The 22,908-nt window shown below is 40.1% G+C and overlaps 1 protein-coding gene across 3 annotated transcripts; it reads right to left on the bottom strand.

Moving 5' to 3' along the window:
• Window positions 1-596: 596 nt before the first annotated feature.
• On the bottom strand, window positions 597-22,651 carry LOC124125065 (endoglucanase 4-like). 3 transcript variants are annotated; one of them, XM_048394420.1, is made up of 14 exons: window positions 22,602-22,651; window positions 21,661-21,841; window positions 19,208-19,478; window positions 18,102-18,262; window positions 17,199-17,403; window positions 16,384-16,554; window positions 12,431-12,615; window positions 11,949-12,108; window positions 11,691-11,802; window positions 11,425-11,575; window positions 7,012-7,159; window positions 4,854-5,019; window positions 1,197-1,387; window positions 597-689 (listed from the first exon to the last, which is right to left on the bottom strand). In XM_048394420.1, exons 1-14 carry the CDS (start codon window positions 22,619-22,621, stop codon window positions 634-636), a joined length of 2,178 nt encoding a protein of 725 aa, XP_048250377.1. In that variant the 5' UTR covers window positions 22,622-22,651; the 3' UTR covers window positions 597-633. The 3 variants fall into 3 exon arrangements, with proteins under 3 accessions (XP_048250377.1, XP_048250376.1, XP_048250378.1); XM_048394419.1 differs by having other exon boundaries at window positions 22,596-22,627; XM_048394421.1 differs by lacking the exon at window positions 22,602-22,651 and adding an exon at window positions 22,337-22,357.
• Window positions 22,652-22,908: the final 257 nt, after the last annotated feature.

The following is a 22,908-nucleotide window of genomic DNA, read 5'->3' as shown; positions in this document are numbered from 1 at the left end:
ATACTTATGTAAGTATATTTACTTATATAAGTAAACGTGGTCGTGTAAACGGGGCTTAAGACGGTAATCGTGAACAGTGCATTTTCTAAAGGGGAGCTCAAAAGGAATAAGAAATGATAAGTAATACAGAAAATATTACATTCGCATGCGTAATACTGATTTTACGAAACTCGTGTAAGAATACATGTATTAGCCTCGTTCTGGAGATACAGAAAATCTGACACTCGTTTCTTAAAATTAGTATAATAACATATGCTCGTATAATAATCTCTCTCTCTCTCTTTGTCTCTCTCTCTCTCTCTCTCTCTCTCTCCCTCTCTCTCTCTCGTGATCATTATATAACATTTTGTAAATTCGTCTCTTTTCAATGAATATACCAAGTTGTACATTGAAATCTTTTTATCATTTGAACCCGGAAAAATGAATAATTTTATAATGATAGTTGAATATATAATTTTCAATGCGCCGAGGTGGCTTACCGTTGAAGTACCGTCAGTTCTATGCTTGATAATGAACCGCATGAACCGCATGAACCAAATGAACCACTTATTGATTCACTTTAATGCTTACCGATACGAAAAGGATAAAACAACCGATGCATGTATTGATTTAACTTTATTACCAATATTCAACTTAAGGTTTAGCCAACTGTTCTGGGTGAACCTTCCTTGTGACCAAAGACCTCAGACCTGCAAGGAAAAATACCAAATACTTTTTTTACATTTTGTTACCACGTTTTTCAATTTTTTGGCTCATAGTCCGATCATACGTGATAGTGAGTGAGCATGGATTTACGCCACTTTTAGCAATGTTCAACCAATATCACGGCGGGGGAAACCAGAAATGGGCTTCATACATTGTACCCAGGTAGGGAATCGAACCCGGGTCTTCGGGGTGACGAGCGAACGCTTTAACCACTAGGCTACTCCACCGCCCCTCATAGGGGATAACTCTGAGATAGCTATCAACACTGTTGTACACAGTGGTTTCGTTCCAGACTTCCGTACCAATAAGATCAACATTCCAAAACCAGAAAATTGGTTTGGTGAAGGTAAAATACTTGATTTCGATTCTAATTAAGATTAAATTTTGTCTGTTTGTAAGCAGGCATAAAATCCAACAAAATCCTACTCAAGATCATTCATTACAACATAAGAACATATCATGACATTTTTTGCTTCTGGAAGAACACTCACCTGCAACAGCTCCCTGGAAGCCGGCGTTGTAGTCACAAGCTACTTCGTTGTTGACGTAGTTGGAGCGGTCGTCCTTGTAGCCGTCACTGTCATCGGGCCCTCCTACCAGGGCTCCGTACAGGGTGTGGACGTTAGCGACGTGGCTGGACATGACCTGAGGTCCACAAGGAGCTGGTTCCCAGGGACACGAGCTGAAGGTGGAACGTGTTATCTAAATGGGGATAATGAACATTAATAGCTAAAATGGATAGAATTATCATTAAACCGCCCGCACGTTATCAGAAATGAGCGGGCCACTGTAATTTGATAATGCCCTCATATTGCTTGACGACGGGCCATTATCAAGCCCGTTGTTAGGTGACGTCATAGGGTAGAGAAAATGACGTCATGTATTATAGTGACGTCATCTGGTTTGTTCTATGACGTTTCCACATTTGTAAAATGTGTTCAGTGACATTCGTGTTGCTTGCAGTAAATGTTTCAAAACCGATGTTGTTGTTTCTTTTTATTTGATAACAAATTCCATCCATTTTAGCTATAATAACGGTAACGCTCTTTTTCAGGGCATTATAATTTACAGAAGCCCTCGGTCTTTTCAACTGCCCCCCTTCGTCGGGCAGTTAATGGAAGACCTAAGACTTCTGCAAATGATAATGCCCTGAAAAGCGTTACCCTTATAACGAACCAGTATCTAGGGGAACACAATACCTACCCTGTTTATTTGTGTGCATCGTGTGTAGTTCCCTATCATCGAAAGAGTCGCAACTTGAAATATTTGTGAAACAGAGAATGACGGAAATAAAGCCTAAATCAATAGTGAATATGAGTGATTATTGTTTTACGCTGCTTTTAGCAATATTCCAGCAATATCAATTCGGGGTTAACCAGAAATGGGCTTCACACATTGTACCCATGTGGGGAATCGAAATCGGGTCTTCGGCGTGACGAGTGAACACTTTAACCCTTAGGATACCCCACCTAGTGAATATGAATGCATACTACTCAAAAGAAGTTAAAGAACACCCCATTATTTTATATTACTATAAGTAAGGATAAGAATTTATGGATGAACAACTTCTTTATTACAATTAAGAGCGACGTTTCGGTGTAGGTGAAAAACAGGGTATGGTTGACAAGTATATACTTGATACTTGAAGCAGTCGCAAAGAGCAAAGACACCGTGTTGGGTGGCGTCTGTCTGGACTTGCAGGTGTGATCAGTGATGACATGAGTGAGTAGAACGCTTGTCTTGACCCCAGCAGAGACAATTCACAGGATGTTATTAGTGTTTGAATGACATTGTTTATATACTTGTTACAAGTGATGCTCAATAAACAGTGATCTGGAATACATAGTTGTTTGTTTTCAGCGTATGTCTAAGTTGGTATTTCTGCTAACCAAAATGTCTTATTGTTGATATAAATGCGATGTTTAATAATGCGAGCAAAGACCACTCGCATTTTTCGCATTTTATTCACGCTCGCGTTAATTTCACGTTTTACAGTATACAGGTAGGAGGCAATATTTATACAGTAGGGTAGATATCAGATGTAGTTATACTGGAGTGGAGAAGCCTGTCATGTACACACAAGACAAATTAACTATAGTAATATGAAAGAAGTAGTATATGTTGTAAGACGAGTTATGATCATACCAATGTGGTTTTCACGTGCCCCTAACTGGTCACGTGACAATAAGGCGGGGACGAGGACGACCCAGAAAGACATGCCCCAGACAAGAGTAACCGTATTCGACGTAATAAGCGCCCAGGGCGCTCTCAAAATTAGAAAAAGGGGGCTCTTATTAGAATGTTATTTTGGTAAAAAAAAAAAGAGTTGAAAGATAAATATCGTGGTTTAATTATGCTGACGGCCTGAAATGTTTATGTACGACAGATATATTTTTTCCAGAATTTAATTGCCCATAATTAAGGGTGCATATAACACACGAGTGCGTATTATACGCGAAAAAATAAGTCTTGTGCACATTGATCAATCGGAAGGGGTGCCAGTTGGGATTGTTCAATAGCCAATATATTAGCAAATATCGCCGTGGGCGCTTATTACGTCGAATACGGTATGTACTGTCAAGGAAACTCGCCTGTCCATCTTATTGTCCTAAATGGAAATCATGCAGCCTGACTGAAATTGAAGTGTCATTAAACTGCCATTAAAGTTTTAATTTAACGACACGAGCTTAGACTGAGGCTTAGTCTCTGAAAATATATAATTTCCATGGTAACACACAACTCCATTTGAATTAAAAAGGAGCCCATGAGATGGGAGATTCAACCTGTGGAAAATCTAGACTTGCTTCATTTAGGTCTACAGCATTACAGTAAGGGCTGGGCGGAAGGAAAATAGTATGATCCAGGGACTGTGAGACAGACAAGACACGAGCCGTGCCATTCGTGACCAACTCGTGTTATTCCGGGACAAGCCGAATAGCGACTCGTGCCCATCTCGTGGCCATTTTTGTGACCGGGTTCCGTCTTAGCGCAAACGGGCATACCTTAAACAATTGTCAACTCGTTGCGTAATGGTTCACATATATTTCCCCATATATTATATATATTTCAGATGCAATTTAAAACACACCGGGACATGCGGAATTATACAGTATGATTGAACTAATGTATCTGTGTCTTGGGTATATTTTTAGATGCAAGACATATGTAAAATCAAAAATTATTTCTGAGGGATTCTTTGACGAAGAACTTGAAATCATACGCGCATTCTGATTGGTTTGTCGTATTTTCGCACATAACATCCATCGATAGGGGGACGAGTCTTCTTGCAGGTTACGTATACGGAAAGGGGCGAGTGGTGACGAATGGAGCCGTGCACCTTGCTGTTTATGTTGAATCCCGTGTTGCGCACCATGGAACAAGATTCGTAGTGACCTGTCTGATGGGAGGGGTGGGACGGGATGCCCTTTGTTAGGAGGACATATCTGATTGTCAGTGTCGGTAACATGACAACGATATCTGACGACTTGAATTGATCCTCAAGCTGATAGTATCGGACACAACTTTGTCGCCATAATGACAATGGACGCCCATGAGGAATCTGTTGCACCTATACCGTGGCCACACGCATATCTTCATACGTGTCCCCCACTGAACACGTGTGTAATGTTTAAGGCCACGCCAATATCTTTGTGCTGGACATCGGCTTTGAAGACCCAACTCAGTGTTGGGGGAGAGTTGGCGGCGTGTTCCAACGGCCACAATCCGTCCAGATGTCGTGCATGTTTTTTGTACACGTGGGGGTAACACAGTATATTGGGAACATTAAGTACGACCTTTGTTATTCCTTTTTATTCAGTGTAATGGTTTTTTAATTTTTTTTATGAATTTAGGATTATACATATCACGTATACTAATATGGGTGAAGTGAAGTGAGGTGAGGTGAGGTGAAATGGGGTTTAACGTCGCGTTCAATATTATGGCACTTATAATAGTATATGCACCCAGACAGGGAAGCAACAAGCACCATCTTTTAACGTATTTTGGTATGACGGGTCCGGGGATCCAACCCCGGACCTTCCGCTCTCCGGGCGGACGCTCTACCAGTAGACTACAAGGAGGTCACTAATATGGGAAAGTGGATCAGTACGTTATATGAAATGTGTGTTCAGAATACTGTCTCTGCCCACCTGGATCTGTGATGGGGACTGTGTGGGTAGTCCTTGCCGAACCCAATGAGGTAGCTGAATCCATTGTCTCCCAGAGCGTAGTGAATCTGACTCATGGCCCACTCCCGGTACTTGTCCGGGTTTACCCCCGCCTCAGCAGCCATCAGGGCAGCGAACGCCATGTTTGCTGAAAGTAGTCCCTATCATATATGCATGGAACAACTGTTTAAAGTGGAGTTCTACCCTTACGGCTTGTTATTTAAATTAGGTATCGGCTCCGAGGACACCATGATCAGTGTTTAGTTCAATGTAGAGCCAAAGGGCGACCGGAACTGATAAAACACACATACGTTCCAGGTAATATACACAGACACGAGGGGCGGTCGGGTGGCCTAGCGGTTAAAGCGTTCGCTCGTCACGCCGAAGACCCGGGTACGATTCCCGACATGGGTACAATGTGTGAAGCCCATTTCTGGTGTCCCCCGCCGTAATATTGCTGGAATATTGCTAAAAGCGGCGTAAAACCATACTCACTCCACTCCTCAGACCCGAACCGGCGAGATGGACATGTTTGTTTGTTTGTTTGTTGTTCAACGCCGCACTCAGCAATATTCCAGCTATGTAACAGGCGGTCTGTAAATAATCGAGTCTGGACCAGACAATCCAGTGACTGTCATCATGAGCATCGATCTACGCAATTGGGATACGACGACATGCATCAACCAAGTCAGCGGGCCTGACCACCCGATCCCGTTAGTCGCCTTTTACGACAAGCATGGTTTGCTGAAGACCTATTCTACCCCGTATCTTCACTGGTCTTATGTTAAGAATGACTGTTATCAGTTGTATTAGGGGGTCACATGCATACGACATATGTAAGACCACGTTTATATGTCATGACCATGTGAACAGGGTACGCATTCACTGGCAAGTCCAGTGATGCATGCGTTTTATTAAATGAATATAAAAAGTTTGAAAAACAACAGTTATTTTGCTTGTAAAAGGAACTGTCAAGCAGAACCTCTTTTTCGAACCTGTCCAAGAGTAATCGTTTGTCGTTCAGACTAATCGTCCGTGTATGTGTATTCTATCCCGCATCAACCGATATGGGAAGTCCATCACTATCTGCAGTTGGTAAATATATTAGGGTGCCTTTTACGCATGTGGGATATGTTTCTAATATTACAGACATTAGGCCTACATGTATATCTGCGACATCAGATTATAAGATATTAGACCTACATGTATATCTCACATTAGACCTTCATGAATATCTGATACATTAGACCATCATTACAATCTCAGACATTAGACCCGCATGCATATCTGCGACATTAGACCCGCATGCATATTTCAGACATTAGACCCGCATTCATATTTCCGGCATTAGACCTACATGCATATCTGAGACATTTGACCAACTTCCAATCTCAGACATTAGATCTACATGCATATCTGAGACACGAGACCAACATTTCAATCTCAGACATTAGATCTACATGCACATCTGAGACATTAGACCTTCAATCATATCTGCGACATCAGATCATATGCCAATCGCACACATAAGACCCACATGGATGCCTCAAACATTAGACCTTCATGCATATCTCACATTAGACCTTCATGCATATCTCACATTAGACCTTCATGCATATCTCACATTAGACCTTCATGAATATCTGATACATTAGACCATCATTACAATCTCAGACATTAGACCCGCATGCATATCTGCGACATTAGACCCGAATGCATATTTCAGACATTAGACCCGCATTCATATTTCCGACATTAGACCTACATGCATATCTGAGACATTTGACCAACTTCCAATCTCAGACATTAGATCTACATGCATATCTGAGACACGAGACCAACATTTCAATCTCAGACATTAGATCTACATGCACATCTGAGACATTAGACCTTCAATCATATCTGCGACATCAGATCAACATGCCAATCGCACACATAAGATCCACATGAATGCCTCAAACATTAGACCTTCATGCATATCTCACATTAGACCTTCATGCATATCACACATTAGACCTTCATGCATATCTCACATTAGACCTTCATGCATATCTCACATTAGACCTTCATGCATATCACACATTAGACCTCCATGCATATCTCACATTAGACCTCCATGCATATCTCACATTATACCTACACGCATATCTGAGAGATCCCCACTGCAGCCTCCACGCCAGTCCTTTAGGCGTGTACTTGATGACCTGGTTGGGGAACCAGTATTTCTCGAACGTATCCTCCAGGTCCTGCTTGTAGACGTCTTTACGGGTCAGCTTGTAGAACAGGACCTGCGAAAACATGAATGAATCCTTTTTCAAATGGTTTAAAATAACGAAAGAATACGGAATATGTTACAAGTGTTTGGATTTTAATATTTAATAGTTAGAAGTCTCTATGCAGAGGGGGCACTTTTGATTCCATAACACATACATGTAGTTACCATCTTCTGTGCATCATCATGTGCAGGGCGCGCATTTCGGTAAACCTACATTAACCCCCAGATCTATTCCCGTGGATCTCACGATCACAAATAACAAACCCTTGTTTTTCATTAACATTTTACCGACCAAGCAAACGTCGAGAAAAGAAAAAAAGTTATAGGTAAGGGAGAAGTTATTACCCCCAGATTAAATGGACATGAAGACATTCGTTCGATTAATACTATTTTTGAGGGTTTTCTTTTGCGTGTTAGTCAGTTTTCAATGTTGAATTTCTCGCAAGCACTTTCGAAATCAATGGAACGGGCCACCATGTTGTTGATATCGCCCACCAAATAATGAGGCATGTTTGTAACTCGTATTCTGATTGGTCCGTTAAACTGAGTAGCGTAACAAATCAAATTGGATAATGGAAATTGAGGGCGGATAATTTGAAATCGCGAGAACCACGGGAATAGATTCAGGGGTTAGTGTAACGTTGGATATATAGAGGATGCCTAGAGATATAGAGGATGTCTGGAGATATAGAGGATGCATGGAGATATAGAGGATGCCTAGAGATATAGAGGATGTCTGGAGATATAGAGGATGCATGGAGATATAGAGGATGCCTAGAGATATAGAGGATGCATGGAGATATAGAGGATGCCTAGAGATATAGAGGATGTCTGGAGATATAGAGGATGCATGGAGATATAGAGGATGCATGAAGATATAGAGGATGCATGGAGATATAGAGGATGCATGGAGATATAGAGGATGCATGGAGATATAGAGGATGCATGGAGATATAGAGATGCATGAAGATATAGAGGATGCATGAAGATATAGAGGATGCATGGAAATATAGAGGATGCATGGAGGTATAGAGGATGCATGGAGGTATAGAGGATGCATGGAGATATAGAGGATGCATGGAGACATAGAGGATGCCTGGAAATATAGAGGATGCATGGAGATATAGAGGATGCAAGGAGTTATAGAGGATGCATGGAGATATAGAGGATGCATGGAGATATAGAGGATGCATGGAAATATAGAGGATGCATGGAGGTATAGAGGATGCATGAAGATATAGAGGATGCATGGAGATATAGAGGATGCATGGAGATATAGAGGATGCATGGAGTTATAGATGATGCATGAAGATATAGAGGATGCATGGAGATATAGAGGATGCATGGAGATATAGAGGATGCATGGAGATATAGAGGATGCATGAAGATATAGAGGATGCATGGAGATATAGAGGATGCATGGAGATATAGAGGATGCATGGGGATATAGAGGATGCATGGAGGTATAGAGGATGCATGGAGATAGAGAGGATGCATGGAGATATAGAGGATGCATGGAGATATAGAGGATGCATGGAGGTATAGAGGATGCATGAAGATATAGAGGATGCATGGAGTTATAGAGGATGCATGAAGATATAGAGGATGCATGGAGATATAGAGGATGCATGGAGATATAGAGGATGCATGGAGATATAGAGGATGCATGGGGATGCATGAAGATATAGAGGATGCATGGAGATATAGAGGATGCATGGAGATATAGAGGATGCATGAAGATAAAGGGAATGCAAGGAGATATAGAAGATGCATGAAGATATAGAGGATGCTTGAAGATATAGAGGATGCATGAAGGTATAGAGGATGCATGGAGATATAGAGGATGCATGAAGATAAAGGGAATGCAAGGAGATATAGAAGATGCATGAAGATATAAAGGATGCATGGAGATATAGAGGATGCATGAAGGTATAGAGGATGCATGGATAAATAGAAGATGCATGGAGATATAGAGGATGCATTGAGATACAGAGGATGCATGAAGATAAAGAGGATGCATGAAGATATAAAGGATGCATGGAGATATAGAGGATGCATGAAGATATAGAGGATGCATGGATATATAGAGGATGCATGGAGATATAGAGGATGCATGGAGATATAGAGGATGCATGAAGATATAGAGGATGCGTGAAGATATAGAGGATGCATGGATATATAGTGGATGCATGGAGATATAGATGATGCATGAAGATATAGTTGATGCATGGAGATATAGAGGATGCATGGGGATATAGAGGATGCATGGAGGTATAGAGGATGCATGGAGATATAGAGGATGCATGAAGATATAGAGGATGCATGGAGATATAGAGGATGCATGGAGGTATAGAGGATGCATGAAGATATAGAGGATGCATGGAGTTATAGAGGATGCATGAAGATATAGAGGATGCATGGAGATATAGAGGATGCATGGAGATATAGAGGATGCATGGAGATATAGAGGATGCATGGGGATGCATGAAGATATAGAGGATGCATGGAGATATAGAGGATGCATGGAGATATAGAGGATGCATGAAGATAAAGGGAATGCAAGGAGATATAGAAGATGCATGAAGATATAGAGGATGCTTGAAGATATAGAGGATGCATGAAGGTATAGAGGATGCATGGAGATATAGAGGATGCATGAAGATAAAGGGAATGCAAGGAGATATAGAAGATGCATGAAGATATAAAGGATGCATGGAGATATAGAGGATGCATGAAGGTATAGAGGATGCATGGATAAATAGAAGATGCATGGAGATATAGGGGATGCATTGAGATACAGAGGATGCATGAAGATAAAGAGGATGCATGAAGATATAAAGGATGCATGGAGATATAGAGGATGCATGAAGATATAGAGGATGCATGGATATATAGAGGATGCATGGAGATATAGAGGATGCATGGAGATATAGAGGATGCATGAAGATATAGAGGATGCGTGAAGATATAGAGGATGCATGGATATATAGAGGATGCATGGAGATATAGATGATGCATGAAGATATAATTGATGCATGGAGATATAGAGGATGCATGGGGATATAGAGGATGCATGGAGGTATAGAGGATGCATGGAGATATAGAGGATGCATGAAGATATAGAGGATGCATGGAGATATAGAGGATGCATGGAGGTATAGAGGATGCATGAAGATATAGAGGATGCATGGAGTTATAGAGGATGCATGAAGATATAGAGGATGCATGGAGATATAGAGGATGCATGGAGATATAGAGGATGCATGGAGATATAGAGGATGCATGGGGATGCATGAAGATATAGAGGATGCATGGAGATATAGAGGATGCATGGAGATATAGAGGATGCATGAAGATAAAGGGAATGCAAGGAGATATAGAAGATGCATGAAGATATAGAGGATGCTTGAAGATATAGAGGATGCATGAAGGTATAGAGGATGCATGGAGATATAGAGGATGCATGAAGATAAAGGGAATGCAAGGAGATATAGAAGATGCATGAAGATATAAAGGATGCATGGAGATATAGAGGATGCATGAAGGTATAGAGGATGCATGGATAAATAGAAGATGCATGGAGATATAGAGGATGCATTGAGATACAGAGGATGCATGAAGATAAAGAGGATGCATGAAGATATAAAGGATGCATGGAGATATAGAGGATGCATGAAGATATAGAGGATGCATGGATATATAGAGGATGCATGGAGATATAGAGGATGCATGGAGATATAGAGGATGCATGAAGATATAGAGGATGCGTGAAGATATAGAGGATGCATGGATATATAGAGGATGCATGGAGATATAGATGATGCATGAAGATATAGTTGATGCATGGAGATATAGAGGATGCGTGAAGATATAGAGGATGCATGAAGATATAGAGGATGCACAGTAACATTAGATACTTAACACGATTCACAATATGTGACTTACCAGGCAAATACATTGTTTGGTTCACAAACATCATAAAGTTTATTATATTTAAGAGGTGTCATAATTATGCTTATGATATATAGTACCCTGTCTAATAATTCTATTACTGGATATTGCCTACAATACAACTCAGCAATATCCCGGCTGGGTACACAAGAACTTGATGCATTTTACTCAAGTTGGGAATCGAACCAGATGCTACCCCTCCACCGTAAATTCGGACGAGAAACACGTATACAAAACTACAATGCAGTGTTAACCATTACTCTTGGAGGAGGACCTGTCAAGAATGCTCTGTGAGTGTACGCGTACTACCCGTATGGTTTAACGTACATTGTTGGCCGCCTGGTTGTCGTCCCAGCTCATGCCCCAAGCCTCCCCGGGCTGGTGGTATTTCTCGGCCTCGGTCAGGTATTTAGGGTCCCCAGTCGCCTGATACAGCCACAGTCCGGCCCAGGCGTGCTCGTCTGTGTTGTTCGTGGACCTGTGCAAATACCTATTTGTTTAGTCTGATTTAATAGTACACTGAAAATATCAATAGCCTAGAAGTTGTTGTCAACATCAGTATGACCCAGCTGGCAGTAGAATGTATGACATACGGGTAGAACTGGGCGGCGGCTTGAACGCTTTGGCTGTATCGTCCCTTGTTGGCCATGGCGAAGTCATACAGCTGCACCGCATGGTCCAACAGCGTCTTGGAATAGGCAGCGTCTGTATATATAGAAAACAAAGTTCCAGAGCTTTAAGTATGTAGTATCAAGAAATCCAATCAGTGAAGAAAATATTTTAATCTTAATAGACATAAAGTCTCTCATGACTGAAGTCATATGTAGTTTATAAATGTAGCTATGCCCAACCTTTGTCTTTGAATGCCATTGACCCAGCTGCAAAGGCAGCTGCTGTTTGTCCAGCTACGTCACTTCCGGGTTTTGAAGGGGTGATCTTATACGCGGGTCTGGCCATTTTCATGTCTTCAGGTCGGCCCCAGAAACTGTGGTCTGCCCCTCCGTTTCCAACCTAAGATATACAACAGACACTTGTAAACGCAAAACAAACGACGAATATGTATATGATTTCATTCAGTTTACTCAGATCAAACATCATTAGCCTCCAGGTCATTCCTGTTTAATGAAATCGCATCACATCCCATTTTCTATAGTCCAGAGTATTGCTTCATATTTGTACACAAAACAGGAGACTCACCCGTAGTGTTCGTCCTTGGCAGTATGACACTTGAGGAGGTAGTCGGGTGGCCACTATGTGACTTACCTGTACATAGAGTTCGTCCTTGGCTGTGTGACACTTGAGGAGGAAGTCGAGTGGCCACTGGGAGACTCACCTGTACATAGAGTTCGTCCTTGGCTGTGTGACACTTGAGGAGGTAGTCCAGTGGCCACTTGATACAGTCGAGCATGTTGTCGTACTGTCCTGACTCCACGTACGCCTCCTTCCACTGCAGCAGGCTCCAGGTGAGGATGGTGGTGGACCACGACATGGGGAAGTTGAACTTGACGTGGTCACCAGCTGGGGGGAATGAAAGTAAGTCCGTAAATATGAGACACAATCCGGATGTACCACGAATATAATACTAAGTCTGGGAGTCAACAATATAATATATAGTCGGATTATACCACGATACAATACTTAGCCTGGGAGTCCACAATATGATATACCGTCGGATTATACCACGATATAATACTTAGTCAGAGAGTCCACAATATAATATACAGTCGGATTATACCACGATATAATACTTAGTCAGAGAGTCCACAATATGATATACAGTCGGATTATACCACGATATAATACTTAGTCAGAGAGTCCACAATATGATATACAGTCGGATTATACCACGAATATAATACTTAGTCAGAGAGTCCACAATATGATATACAGTAGGATTATACCAGGATATAATACTTAGTCAGAGAGTCCAAAATATAATATACAGTCGGATTATACCACGATATAATACTTAGTCAGAGAGTCCACGATATGATATACAGTCGGATTATACCACGAATATAATACTTAGTCAGAGAGTCCACAATATGATATACAGTCGGATTATACCACGATATATAATACTTAGTCAGAGAGTCCACAATATAATATACAGTCGGATTATACCACGAATATAATACTTAGTCAGAGAGTCCACAATATTATGTACAGTCGGATTATTCCACGAATATAATACTTAGTCAGAGAGTCCACAATATTATGTACAGTCGGATTATACCACGAATATAATACTTAGTCAGAGAGTCCACAATATAATAAAATTATACAGTCGGATTATACCACGATATAATACTTAGTCTGGGAGTCGCAATGTGATATACAGTCGGATTATACCACGAATATAATACTTAGTCAGAGAGTCCACAATATGATATACAGTCGGATTATACCACGATATAATACTTAGTCAGAGAGTCCACAATATAATATACAGTCGGATTATACCACGAATATAATACTTAGTCAGAGAGTCCACAATATTATGTACAGTCGGATTATACCACGAATATAATACTTAGTCAGAGAGTCCACAATATTATGTACAGTCGGATTATACCACGAATATAATACTTAGTCAGAGAGTCCACAATATAATAAAATTATACAGTCGGATTATACCACGAATATAATACTTAGTCAGAGAGTCCACAATATGATATACAGTCGGATTATACCACGATATAATACTTAGTCAGAGAGTCCACAATACAGTCGGATTATACCACGAATATAATACTTAGTCAGAGAGTCCACAATATTATGTACAGTCGGATTATACCACGAATATAATACTTAGTCAGAGAGTCCACAATATTATGTACAGTCGGATTATACCACGAATATAATACTTAGTCAGAGAGTCCACAATATAATAAAATTATACAGTCGGATTATACCACGAATATAATACTAAGTCAGAGAGTCCACAATATGATATACAGTCGGATTATACCACGATATAATACTTAGTCAGAGAGTCCACAATATAATAAAATTATACAGTCGGATTATACCACGATATAATACTTAGTCTAGGAGTCGCAATGTGATATACAGTCGGATTATACCACAAATATAATACTAAGTCAGAGAGTCCACAATATGATACAAGTCGGATTATACCAGGATATAATACTTAGTCAGAGAGTCCACAATATGATATACAGTCGGATTATACCACGATATAATACTTAGTCTTGGAGTCGCAATGTGATATACAGTCGGATTATACCACGAATATAATACTTAGTCTGGGAGTCCACAATATGATATACAGTCGGATTATACCACGAATATAATACTAAGTCAGAGAGTCCACAATATAATAAAATTATACAGTCGGATTATACCACGATATAATACTTAGTCTGGGAATCGCAATGTGATATACAGTCGGATTATACCACGAATATAATATTTAGTCTGGGAGTCCACAATATGATATACAGTCGGATTATACCACGAATATAATACTAAGTCGGATTATACCACGAATATAATACTTAGTCAGAGAGTCCACAATATAATAAAATTATACAGTCGGATTATACCACGATATAATACTTAGTCTGGGAGTCGCAATGTGATATACAGTCGGATTATACCACGAATATAATACTTAGTCTGGGGGTCCACAATATAATATACAGTCGGATTATACCACGAATATAATACTTAGTCTGGGAGTCTACAATATGATAAACAGTCGGATTATACCACGATATAATACTTAGTCTGGGAGTCCACAATATAATATACAGTCGGATTATACAACGATATAATACTTAGTCTGGGAGTCCACAATATAATATACAGTCGGATTATACCACGATAAATACTTAGTCTGGGACTCAACAATATAATATACAGTCGGATTATACCAGGATATAATACTTAGTCTGGGAGTCAACAATATAATATACAGTCGGATTATACAACGATATAATACTTAGTCTGGGAGTCCACAATATGATATACAGTCGGATTATACCACGAATATAATACTTAGTCTGGGAGTCTACAATATGATAAACAGTCGGATTATACAACGATATAATACTTAGTCTGGGAGTCCACAATATAATATACAGTCGGATTATACAACGATATAATACTTAGTCTGGGAGTCCACAATATAATATACAGTCAGGATATACCACGATATAATACTTAGCCTGGGAGTCGCAATATAATACACAGTCGGGATATACCACGATATAATACTTTTTCTGGGAGTTGCAATATTATATACAATCGGGATATACCAGGATATAATATTTAGTCTGGGAGTTGCATTATGATATACAGTCTGGATATACCACGATATAATACTTAGTCTGGGAGTCGCAATATGATACACAGTCGGGATATACCACGATATAATACTTTTTCTGGGAGTTGCAATATTATATACAATCGGGATATACCAGGATATAATATTTAGTCTGGGAGTTGCATTATGATATATAGTCTGGATATACCACGATATAATACTTAGTCTGGGAGTCGGAATATGATACACAGTCGGGATATACCACGATATAATACTTTTTCTGGGAGTTGCAATATGATACACAGTCGGGATATACCACGATATAATACTTTTTCTGGGAGTTGCAATATTATATACAATCGGGATATACCAGGATATAATATTTAGTCTGGGAGTCGCAATAGAATACACCATCGGGATATAAGACGATACAATAATTAATCTGGGAGTAAACAATGGCTGGTGTCAAGTCGTAATTTTCTTGTGTAACAACTACTTTCATTTTATTTCCTTAAATGATGCATCATGTAACATGGTCTTATGATTCAACAACCCGTTATGCATTATTCTCATTATGAATGTGAAACGTTGAACGAAATGGTCTGCGTGCCTATATTGGACGCCAGTCTAAACGGACCAACCAGGTTGGACAAACGTTACAGCCTCACAAACAGGTGGAAGCAGTTGGGGTTCATCATCTTGCCGAATAATTGTGAAATTGTGCGTACCGTCATACCATCCCCCAGTGAGGTCCTGTCCATTATCTCCCTTCTCTCCCAGGGCGGAGTCCCCTCTCCCCCTGTACAGTGGTACTCACCGTCATACCACCCCCCAGTAAGGTCCTCCCCATTATCTCCCTTGTCCCCCAGGGCGAAGTCCCCCCTCCCCCTGTACAGTGATACTCACCGTCATACCATCCTCCTGTTAGATCCTCCCCATTATCTCCCTTGTCCCCCAGGGCGGAGTCTCCCCTCCCCTTGTACAGTGGTACTCACCGTCATACCACCCTCCAGTGAGGTCCTCCCCATTATCCCCCTTGTCTCCCAGGGCGGAGTCCCCTCTCCAAGGGATGGGGTTGTCGGCCGGAAGTTTGCCTGATCTCTGGGCGTCGTAGAAGAGGATGGATTTGTATAGGACCTCATCATAGTTGTATTTGGTGCCTCCCGCTGTGAAGACAGAGGCATACTTTGATCACATAACGGTTCTGTCGCCTTATATAACCAACCTGACACGACCAATTTCCTAGTTTTAATTTACTTTTGTAATATTTGTGCAAACTATTTATTGAGTCACAAGACTGAAGAGGGCTCTAGTCTGAATTAAGGTGAGGTGAGGTGAAATGGGGTTTAACGTCGCGTCCAAGATTATTGTACTTATATAGCGACGTGCATGCATGTGTGTGTGTGTGTGTGGCTGCTTGTACTAGTCAGGACTGATGCCGATTTATAGTGCTAGCTCACTGAGATACCATGCTGCAGTTTAACATAAATACCCCACTCAGACACAGTATACTGACTCCGAGCCGACCAATCCTTGTTTTAGCCCCTTAATGCCGAGCGCCAGACAGGGTAACAACAAGTACCATGTTTTAACGTATTTTGGTATGACGCGGCCGGGGATTGAACCCCGGACCTTCCCCTCTCCGGGCGGACGCTCTACCACTAGACAACGGAGGCGGTCCTCTGAATTAAGACTCAATCAGCTATCCTCGACATAGGATCTTTTAGCAGCAACAGATGACGAATGTTATTGAATGTTACTGTTAGTGCCACCAGAAATAATACATTTATTCCTAAGCTCTCCAACTTACTGTTCTTCACATTTGGAAATCCATTGTCGTCGTGTCCGAGGTTGGTGAGTGTGGCGACAGCGGTTGGCGCTGACGACGCCTGAGTGTTGCCAAAGAAGCGGAGTTTCACAGTTTCGCCCTTTGTGAAGAAAACCTTATCTTGCTTGTTGATGACGACCCAGTGTTTGCCATCGGCCGACTTTTTGTACACATCGGCTACCCACAGCTACAAACATAGCAACGATAAATTCGACACGGCCAGATGAACAGAATGAGTCTTTATTGCCCTACATCTAAAATGTACTTCAAAATTTAAATCCTACGATACGATTTGGGAAATATTAATGGAACTGGACTCGTTTCATTTTGATCTGAAGGATTTGCCAGAACCAACAGCTGCATATAGTGGGCATAAGCACAAGCAGCCTTTCGTACAGTTTAAGGCATCTAGTTGGTGGTTCATAGAGACACAAGAAGTAGATTTGAAACGTTTCATAATACAGAATACTGAAGCTAAAATCCAGAATGTATAATGATTGTCGTAAAACACTGGTAATTTTCGTAATGATTAAATCTGTCTATTAATAACGTAAACATCGTTAAGTGCTCCTTTAAACAACAGTTTAGATTGATTGGGGAATAGGTATCGGAAATGCGAACGATGTAAGAGTGATCTTATCTCGACATACAGCAAGGCAGTGTTCAGTCTGAGATACTCCATACATAAGTCTTGAAGTGGTGTACAAATGGTCAACGTCAGCAATCTGAACATGTCTGATAAATAAAGCGACAACACACTTTCCACGTCCAACAGAAATCTGAGTCGAGTCGAGAGTCGATAGTACGATTCCGACTATATCATGAGCATGAGCATGTGTTTATGAATCACTACCACATTGTGATGACACCAGGTGTTCGACTTACGTCCAGCTTATCGACCGGCTCTGAGAAGTTGATTGCCACCTCCCAACCTTCTATGTTTTCAGTAGCAGGGAAGGAGAACTCGGCTTCAAACCTGTTGCCCCAGTCGTTGTAGATCTGCATGTTGTTCGTGGTGAACTCCTCCCCACCACCAATACCCGTGCCTGAAACATAGAACCAATACCCGTGCCTGAAACATAGAACCAATACCCGTGCCTGAAACATAGAACCAATACCCTTGTCTGAAACATAGAACCAATACCCGTGCCTGAAACATAGGACCAATACCCGTGTCTGAAACATAGAACCAATACCCGTGCCTGAAACATAGAACCAATACCCGTGCCTGAAACAGAACCAATACCCGTGCCTGAAACATAAACTAATACCCGTGTCTGAAACATAGAAACAATACCCGTGCCTGAAACATAGAAACAATACCCGTGCCTGAAACATAGAACCAATACCCGTGCCTGAAATTAAACATAGAACAACCAATCCCCGTACCTGAAACATAGAACAACCAATCCCCGTACCTGAAACATAGAACAACCAATACCCGTACCTGAGAACTATCTGGAGGCTTTATGTATGGCAGTATGCCAAGTAGTCTAACAGAGCAGGACATGATCACTCTTTTTCGCGGACACTTGGCGTCATCACTAAGTTTCAGAGATCCATCATATAACTTTCATAACTCCTTTTCCTTTTTTTGTCCAATGGAATCTGTTCGGACAGATTATCAAAAATCATTATTCCCTTTTTTGCCGTTTTGAATTGATAAGTTAATTATCCTACGCCACGAAGTAGAAGGGGGATATATGAGGGGCTGCTGTCCGTCCATCCTTCACGTTTCGTTTCCGGAGCAGAACTCAAAAACCATGAGAGATATCTTCACTAAACTTGCCACATTGATAGGTCAAGTGGTGAACTAGTGCCTTTTGATATTTGGGGATTTTTTAAAAACACTTTTTTTCGAGTTTCCATGGCAACAACTTTGACTTAGACTGAAATTGGTAATATTGGCGGAGGATATGAGTACTTCATACTTGTTTGAATTTGATTTTTTGATAGGTATGGCATGTACGCACACTGTGCATTCTACTTACTGACATTCGTAGATATTGGGACGGTCACGGTGACACCTGGTGTTGCTGTCTGCTGCTGGTTGCTGTTGTTGTTGTTTGAAGAGTTTCCAATCGTTCCAGTGGTGTTCATCCCTTCTACAGACATCGTCATCTTTGGCTGAATGTCCCCAGTAGTTCTTGCCACTAGGTCCAAGCAGAGCTTATCGCCCACGTGTTCATTGGCATTCCACTGTTTGTTGGAGAGGACAAACTCCATTCCCCCGTCCATCTTGAGGACATCCGCTGTCCCAGTCTGGGGACAGTAAAGTACAGTATACTACGGTTATAACGAACTCAAAGGGACCACTAGTTTTAGTTCGTTATAACCGTAGTTCGTTATAAACACATACAGTAAACTACGGTTATAACGAACTCAAAGGGACTACTAATTTTAGTTCGTTATAACCGTAGTTCGTTATAAGCACATATACAGCATAACAACAGCAAGTCGTCGGGACCAAAAAGTAGGTTCGTTATATCCGTCAGTTCGTTATAAGCGTGTTCGTTATAACCTTTTTTTACTGTATACATAAAATCTACAGCAAATAGTCGGAACAAAAAGTAAGTTCGTTATACCCGTCAATTCGTTGTAAGCGTGTTCGTTTTAAACGAAGTTTACTGTATTACAGTTGATAGGTATATTTTGCCCATGTTCAGTAAGGGTGTATTTTTTACTTAACACGACTTTGAACAACACATGTATTTCAGTTATACCACGACGTGTCTGATTGATATTGGAGAAACGCTGATGACTATATTATGAACATGTGTTAATGAATCGCAATCAAATATTGTTCAACAACTAATCAGTGCGACATGTTCACATACACGGCATATGTTACAGACAGACACAGAGGAAGTATAGGAACACGCCCATGTGTTAGCGAGTGACATACCCAGCAGGTCTTCTGGTCTATACGGAAAATGTGTTTCTTCGACATCGGAACATCACTTTACCATCTGTCTGTCTAAGCTATGTACGCATCATTTTCCATACCAGATGTATAGTTAATATCCGTTCACAAACACTTAATAATATGCTGAACACGTTCATGCGTTTCCATCACTATCAAAGACACAATGGTGACAGTTTCAATGCACATAAAATAATATAAACAACCACCAATTCCTCTCTCAATACTTCTAAATACACTTTACCCGATGAAGGAGCAAGAAGTAGCTCTGAAACGTCGTGACAAAGAATAAAAGAAGCTGCTATCCATGAAAAAGTGTCATGTATTCATGTTCTTCCAACTTTAAATGCCTATCAAAGACTTCTCAATACTTTTATTCTCACTAAAGACAAAATTCTCAGCATCTAACATTTCGAAAAGAAATATAACTGAGAAAGAGTAACAGGCCAATCTCGCCCTTTTCCACAAAGTAGACTCAGTTCTAGATGTAGGATAAGGGTCAACTTGTCCCCATGCAATAAACAGGCCTAAACACGCCTACAGATGCACATTTCTTGTGCATTTACTGTTCATCTGTGTTTAATGTTCGTTAGTCTTATATATACATAGTTACAAATTTAATTTTTTTATCCCTAAATGTATTCAAAAGGTACTTGTACAACAACGTTTTTGAAATATAGTTCCAACATGGTGAATGCAAACAAAGGTTTCCTGCACTAGAGTGATATTGGTTACCATTGAACTAAAAATCGTCCGATTGTTTTTGTTTGTCGACTGCCAGATGGGTTATCTACATCACGTGACATTCATTTGCTGGTGAGGTCGCATTCGCGACCAACTCGTGTTATTCCGGGCCAAGCCGAATGACGACTCGTGCCCCTCTAGTGGCCATTGTCTAATCGCAAACGGGCATAGCTAAAAGAATTGTCAACTCGTTGCGTAATGATTCACCTATATTCCCCAATATATCATATATAATCTAGATGCTATTTAACACACATCGGGACCTACAATATTATACAGTATGATAGAATACATGTAACTGTATCTTGTGTATATTTATAGATGCAAGACATGTGTAAAATACAAACAAATATTCCTGGGGGATTCTTTGACCAAAGTACTTGAAGTCATACGCGCATTCTGATTGGTTTGTCGTATTTTCGCACATAACATTAATCGGTAGTGGCCCGAGTCTTCTTGTAGGTAACGTAAAGGGGCGAGTGGTGACGAAAGTCAGGGTCGCGAGTTAAACATAATGGGTACGAGTCTCCTCTGAGGTCTGTTTCCAGCGGAAATGGCCGATCGTCTTCAGTGTGCGAGAAACAGTTAACTATTGGTATGTAGGCTTAGATAAACTGATTTCGTTTGTATAAATCTACATATGTAGTGTAATCAAGAGGATAATGATGTGAACATCAGTTAAGGAGACACGCCCATGTACCCAATTGAAAGATGTTATCGCTGTTTACATGTACCTTTTCAAAGATTGTAATGTTTTGGAATCTTTATCAAACAAACCTCAAGGGCTTCTACAGTCTGGTCAAACTTGACATTGACTTTCCATGAGTGAAGCTCTTCTGTAATAGGTATGCAGCCTTTAACCTGGAATCCCCCGGGCCAGTGGTTGCCGATGTTTACGTTAAGATCACTCACTGAAAGGGCGACAAATGTCGCCAGCAGCCCGAGGACAAACATTTTGCTGCAAAGATGAAAATTCTGCAGATTTAGTGCAAAGTGAGTATATGTCATCTTGAACATTTACTGAACATGTACAGTATTGTCTCCGGGGCTCTGGTTTTACATCAGAGTAAAATGTAATTTTGAATGGGACGTGATATAAATAAATAAATAAATAAATAAATAAATAAATAAATAAATAAATAAATAAATAAATAAATAAATAAATAAATAAATAAATAAATAAATAAATAAATAAATAAATAAATAAATAAATAAATAAATAAATAAATAAATAAATAAATAAATAAATAAATAAATAAATAAATAAATAAATAAATAAATAGGAATGTTTATGTCAACCACAGAAGCCTCCTGCTTATAATCACCTTGACCTTTTGTGAAAACATTCATGGTAAATAATAGCAACAAAATACCATCCATAGTCATAAGGAAGCTCTACTACAATAAGTATCATCGATATACCTGAAGCATAAGTTAAACTTGGTCAAATTACCTTGTTTTGACTTTGAAAAGTCCTTGGATTGTATTAATGATTATGGTTAATGGTTGAGACAGGGAGGTGGTGGTACCTTTGCTGACCCAGCAATATATCGCTCTCTTAACGGATTTTAATAAAGCTTAACACCAGAATGACACCAAAGTCACGAAAAACCAGAATGGTTACCCCAGAAACTATCTCGCAAAGAAAAACACACAGGCATTATGTTTTAAAAACAGTATGAATCTACTGAAATATAAGTAAATATTTATACATGTACCTCTGAATGCTGCCGGTCATATCACATGCTAGACATGTTTGCTATATTTATATATATTTAAAGGTGTATCTTCTGATAAGACTGACACACTCCTTGTTCACGAAAGACATATGCTATAAAAAGAATGACGTCTTGAACTGATTTGATGACAGAGACTGTTGTATTCATTTCATATACCGTCTCTATCGAATATAAACATTATGTAACGTAAGTACTAGTGTACGACAATGGCATGATGTAGAATATATGATAACTTTCACAAAATAATCAAATATGGCAAATACTGTATGCGTGATTTCATGGTTTT

The sequence above is a fragment of the Haliotis rufescens genome, unplaced genomic scaffold (genome assembly GCF_023055435.1).
Source record: "Haliotis rufescens isolate VD_foot unplaced genomic scaffold, xgHalRufe1.0.p SCAF_13, whole genome shotgun sequence".
NCBI lineage: Eukaryota > Metazoa > Mollusca > Gastropoda > Lepetellida > Haliotidae > Haliotis > Haliotis rufescens.
This window is presented reverse-complemented; position numbering and strand designations above follow the sequence as displayed.

What these genes read in the sequence shown, in the direction of transcription:
- LOC124125065 (XM_048394419.1), bottom strand. Translation starts at nt 22,621, where the DNA reads ATGACCGGCAGCATTCAGAGGTACAT. An exon ending in AGCCGGTCGATAAGCTGGAC is followed by an intron (nt 17,404 to 18,101) that starts GTAAGTCGAACA and finishes CTATGTTTGTAG; the next exon opens with CTGTGGGTAGCCGATGTGTA. An exon ending in GCCGCCGCCCAGTTCTACCC is followed by an intron (nt 11,576 to 11,690) that starts GTATGTCATACA and finishes GTATTTGCACAG; the next exon opens with GTCCACGAACAACACAGACG.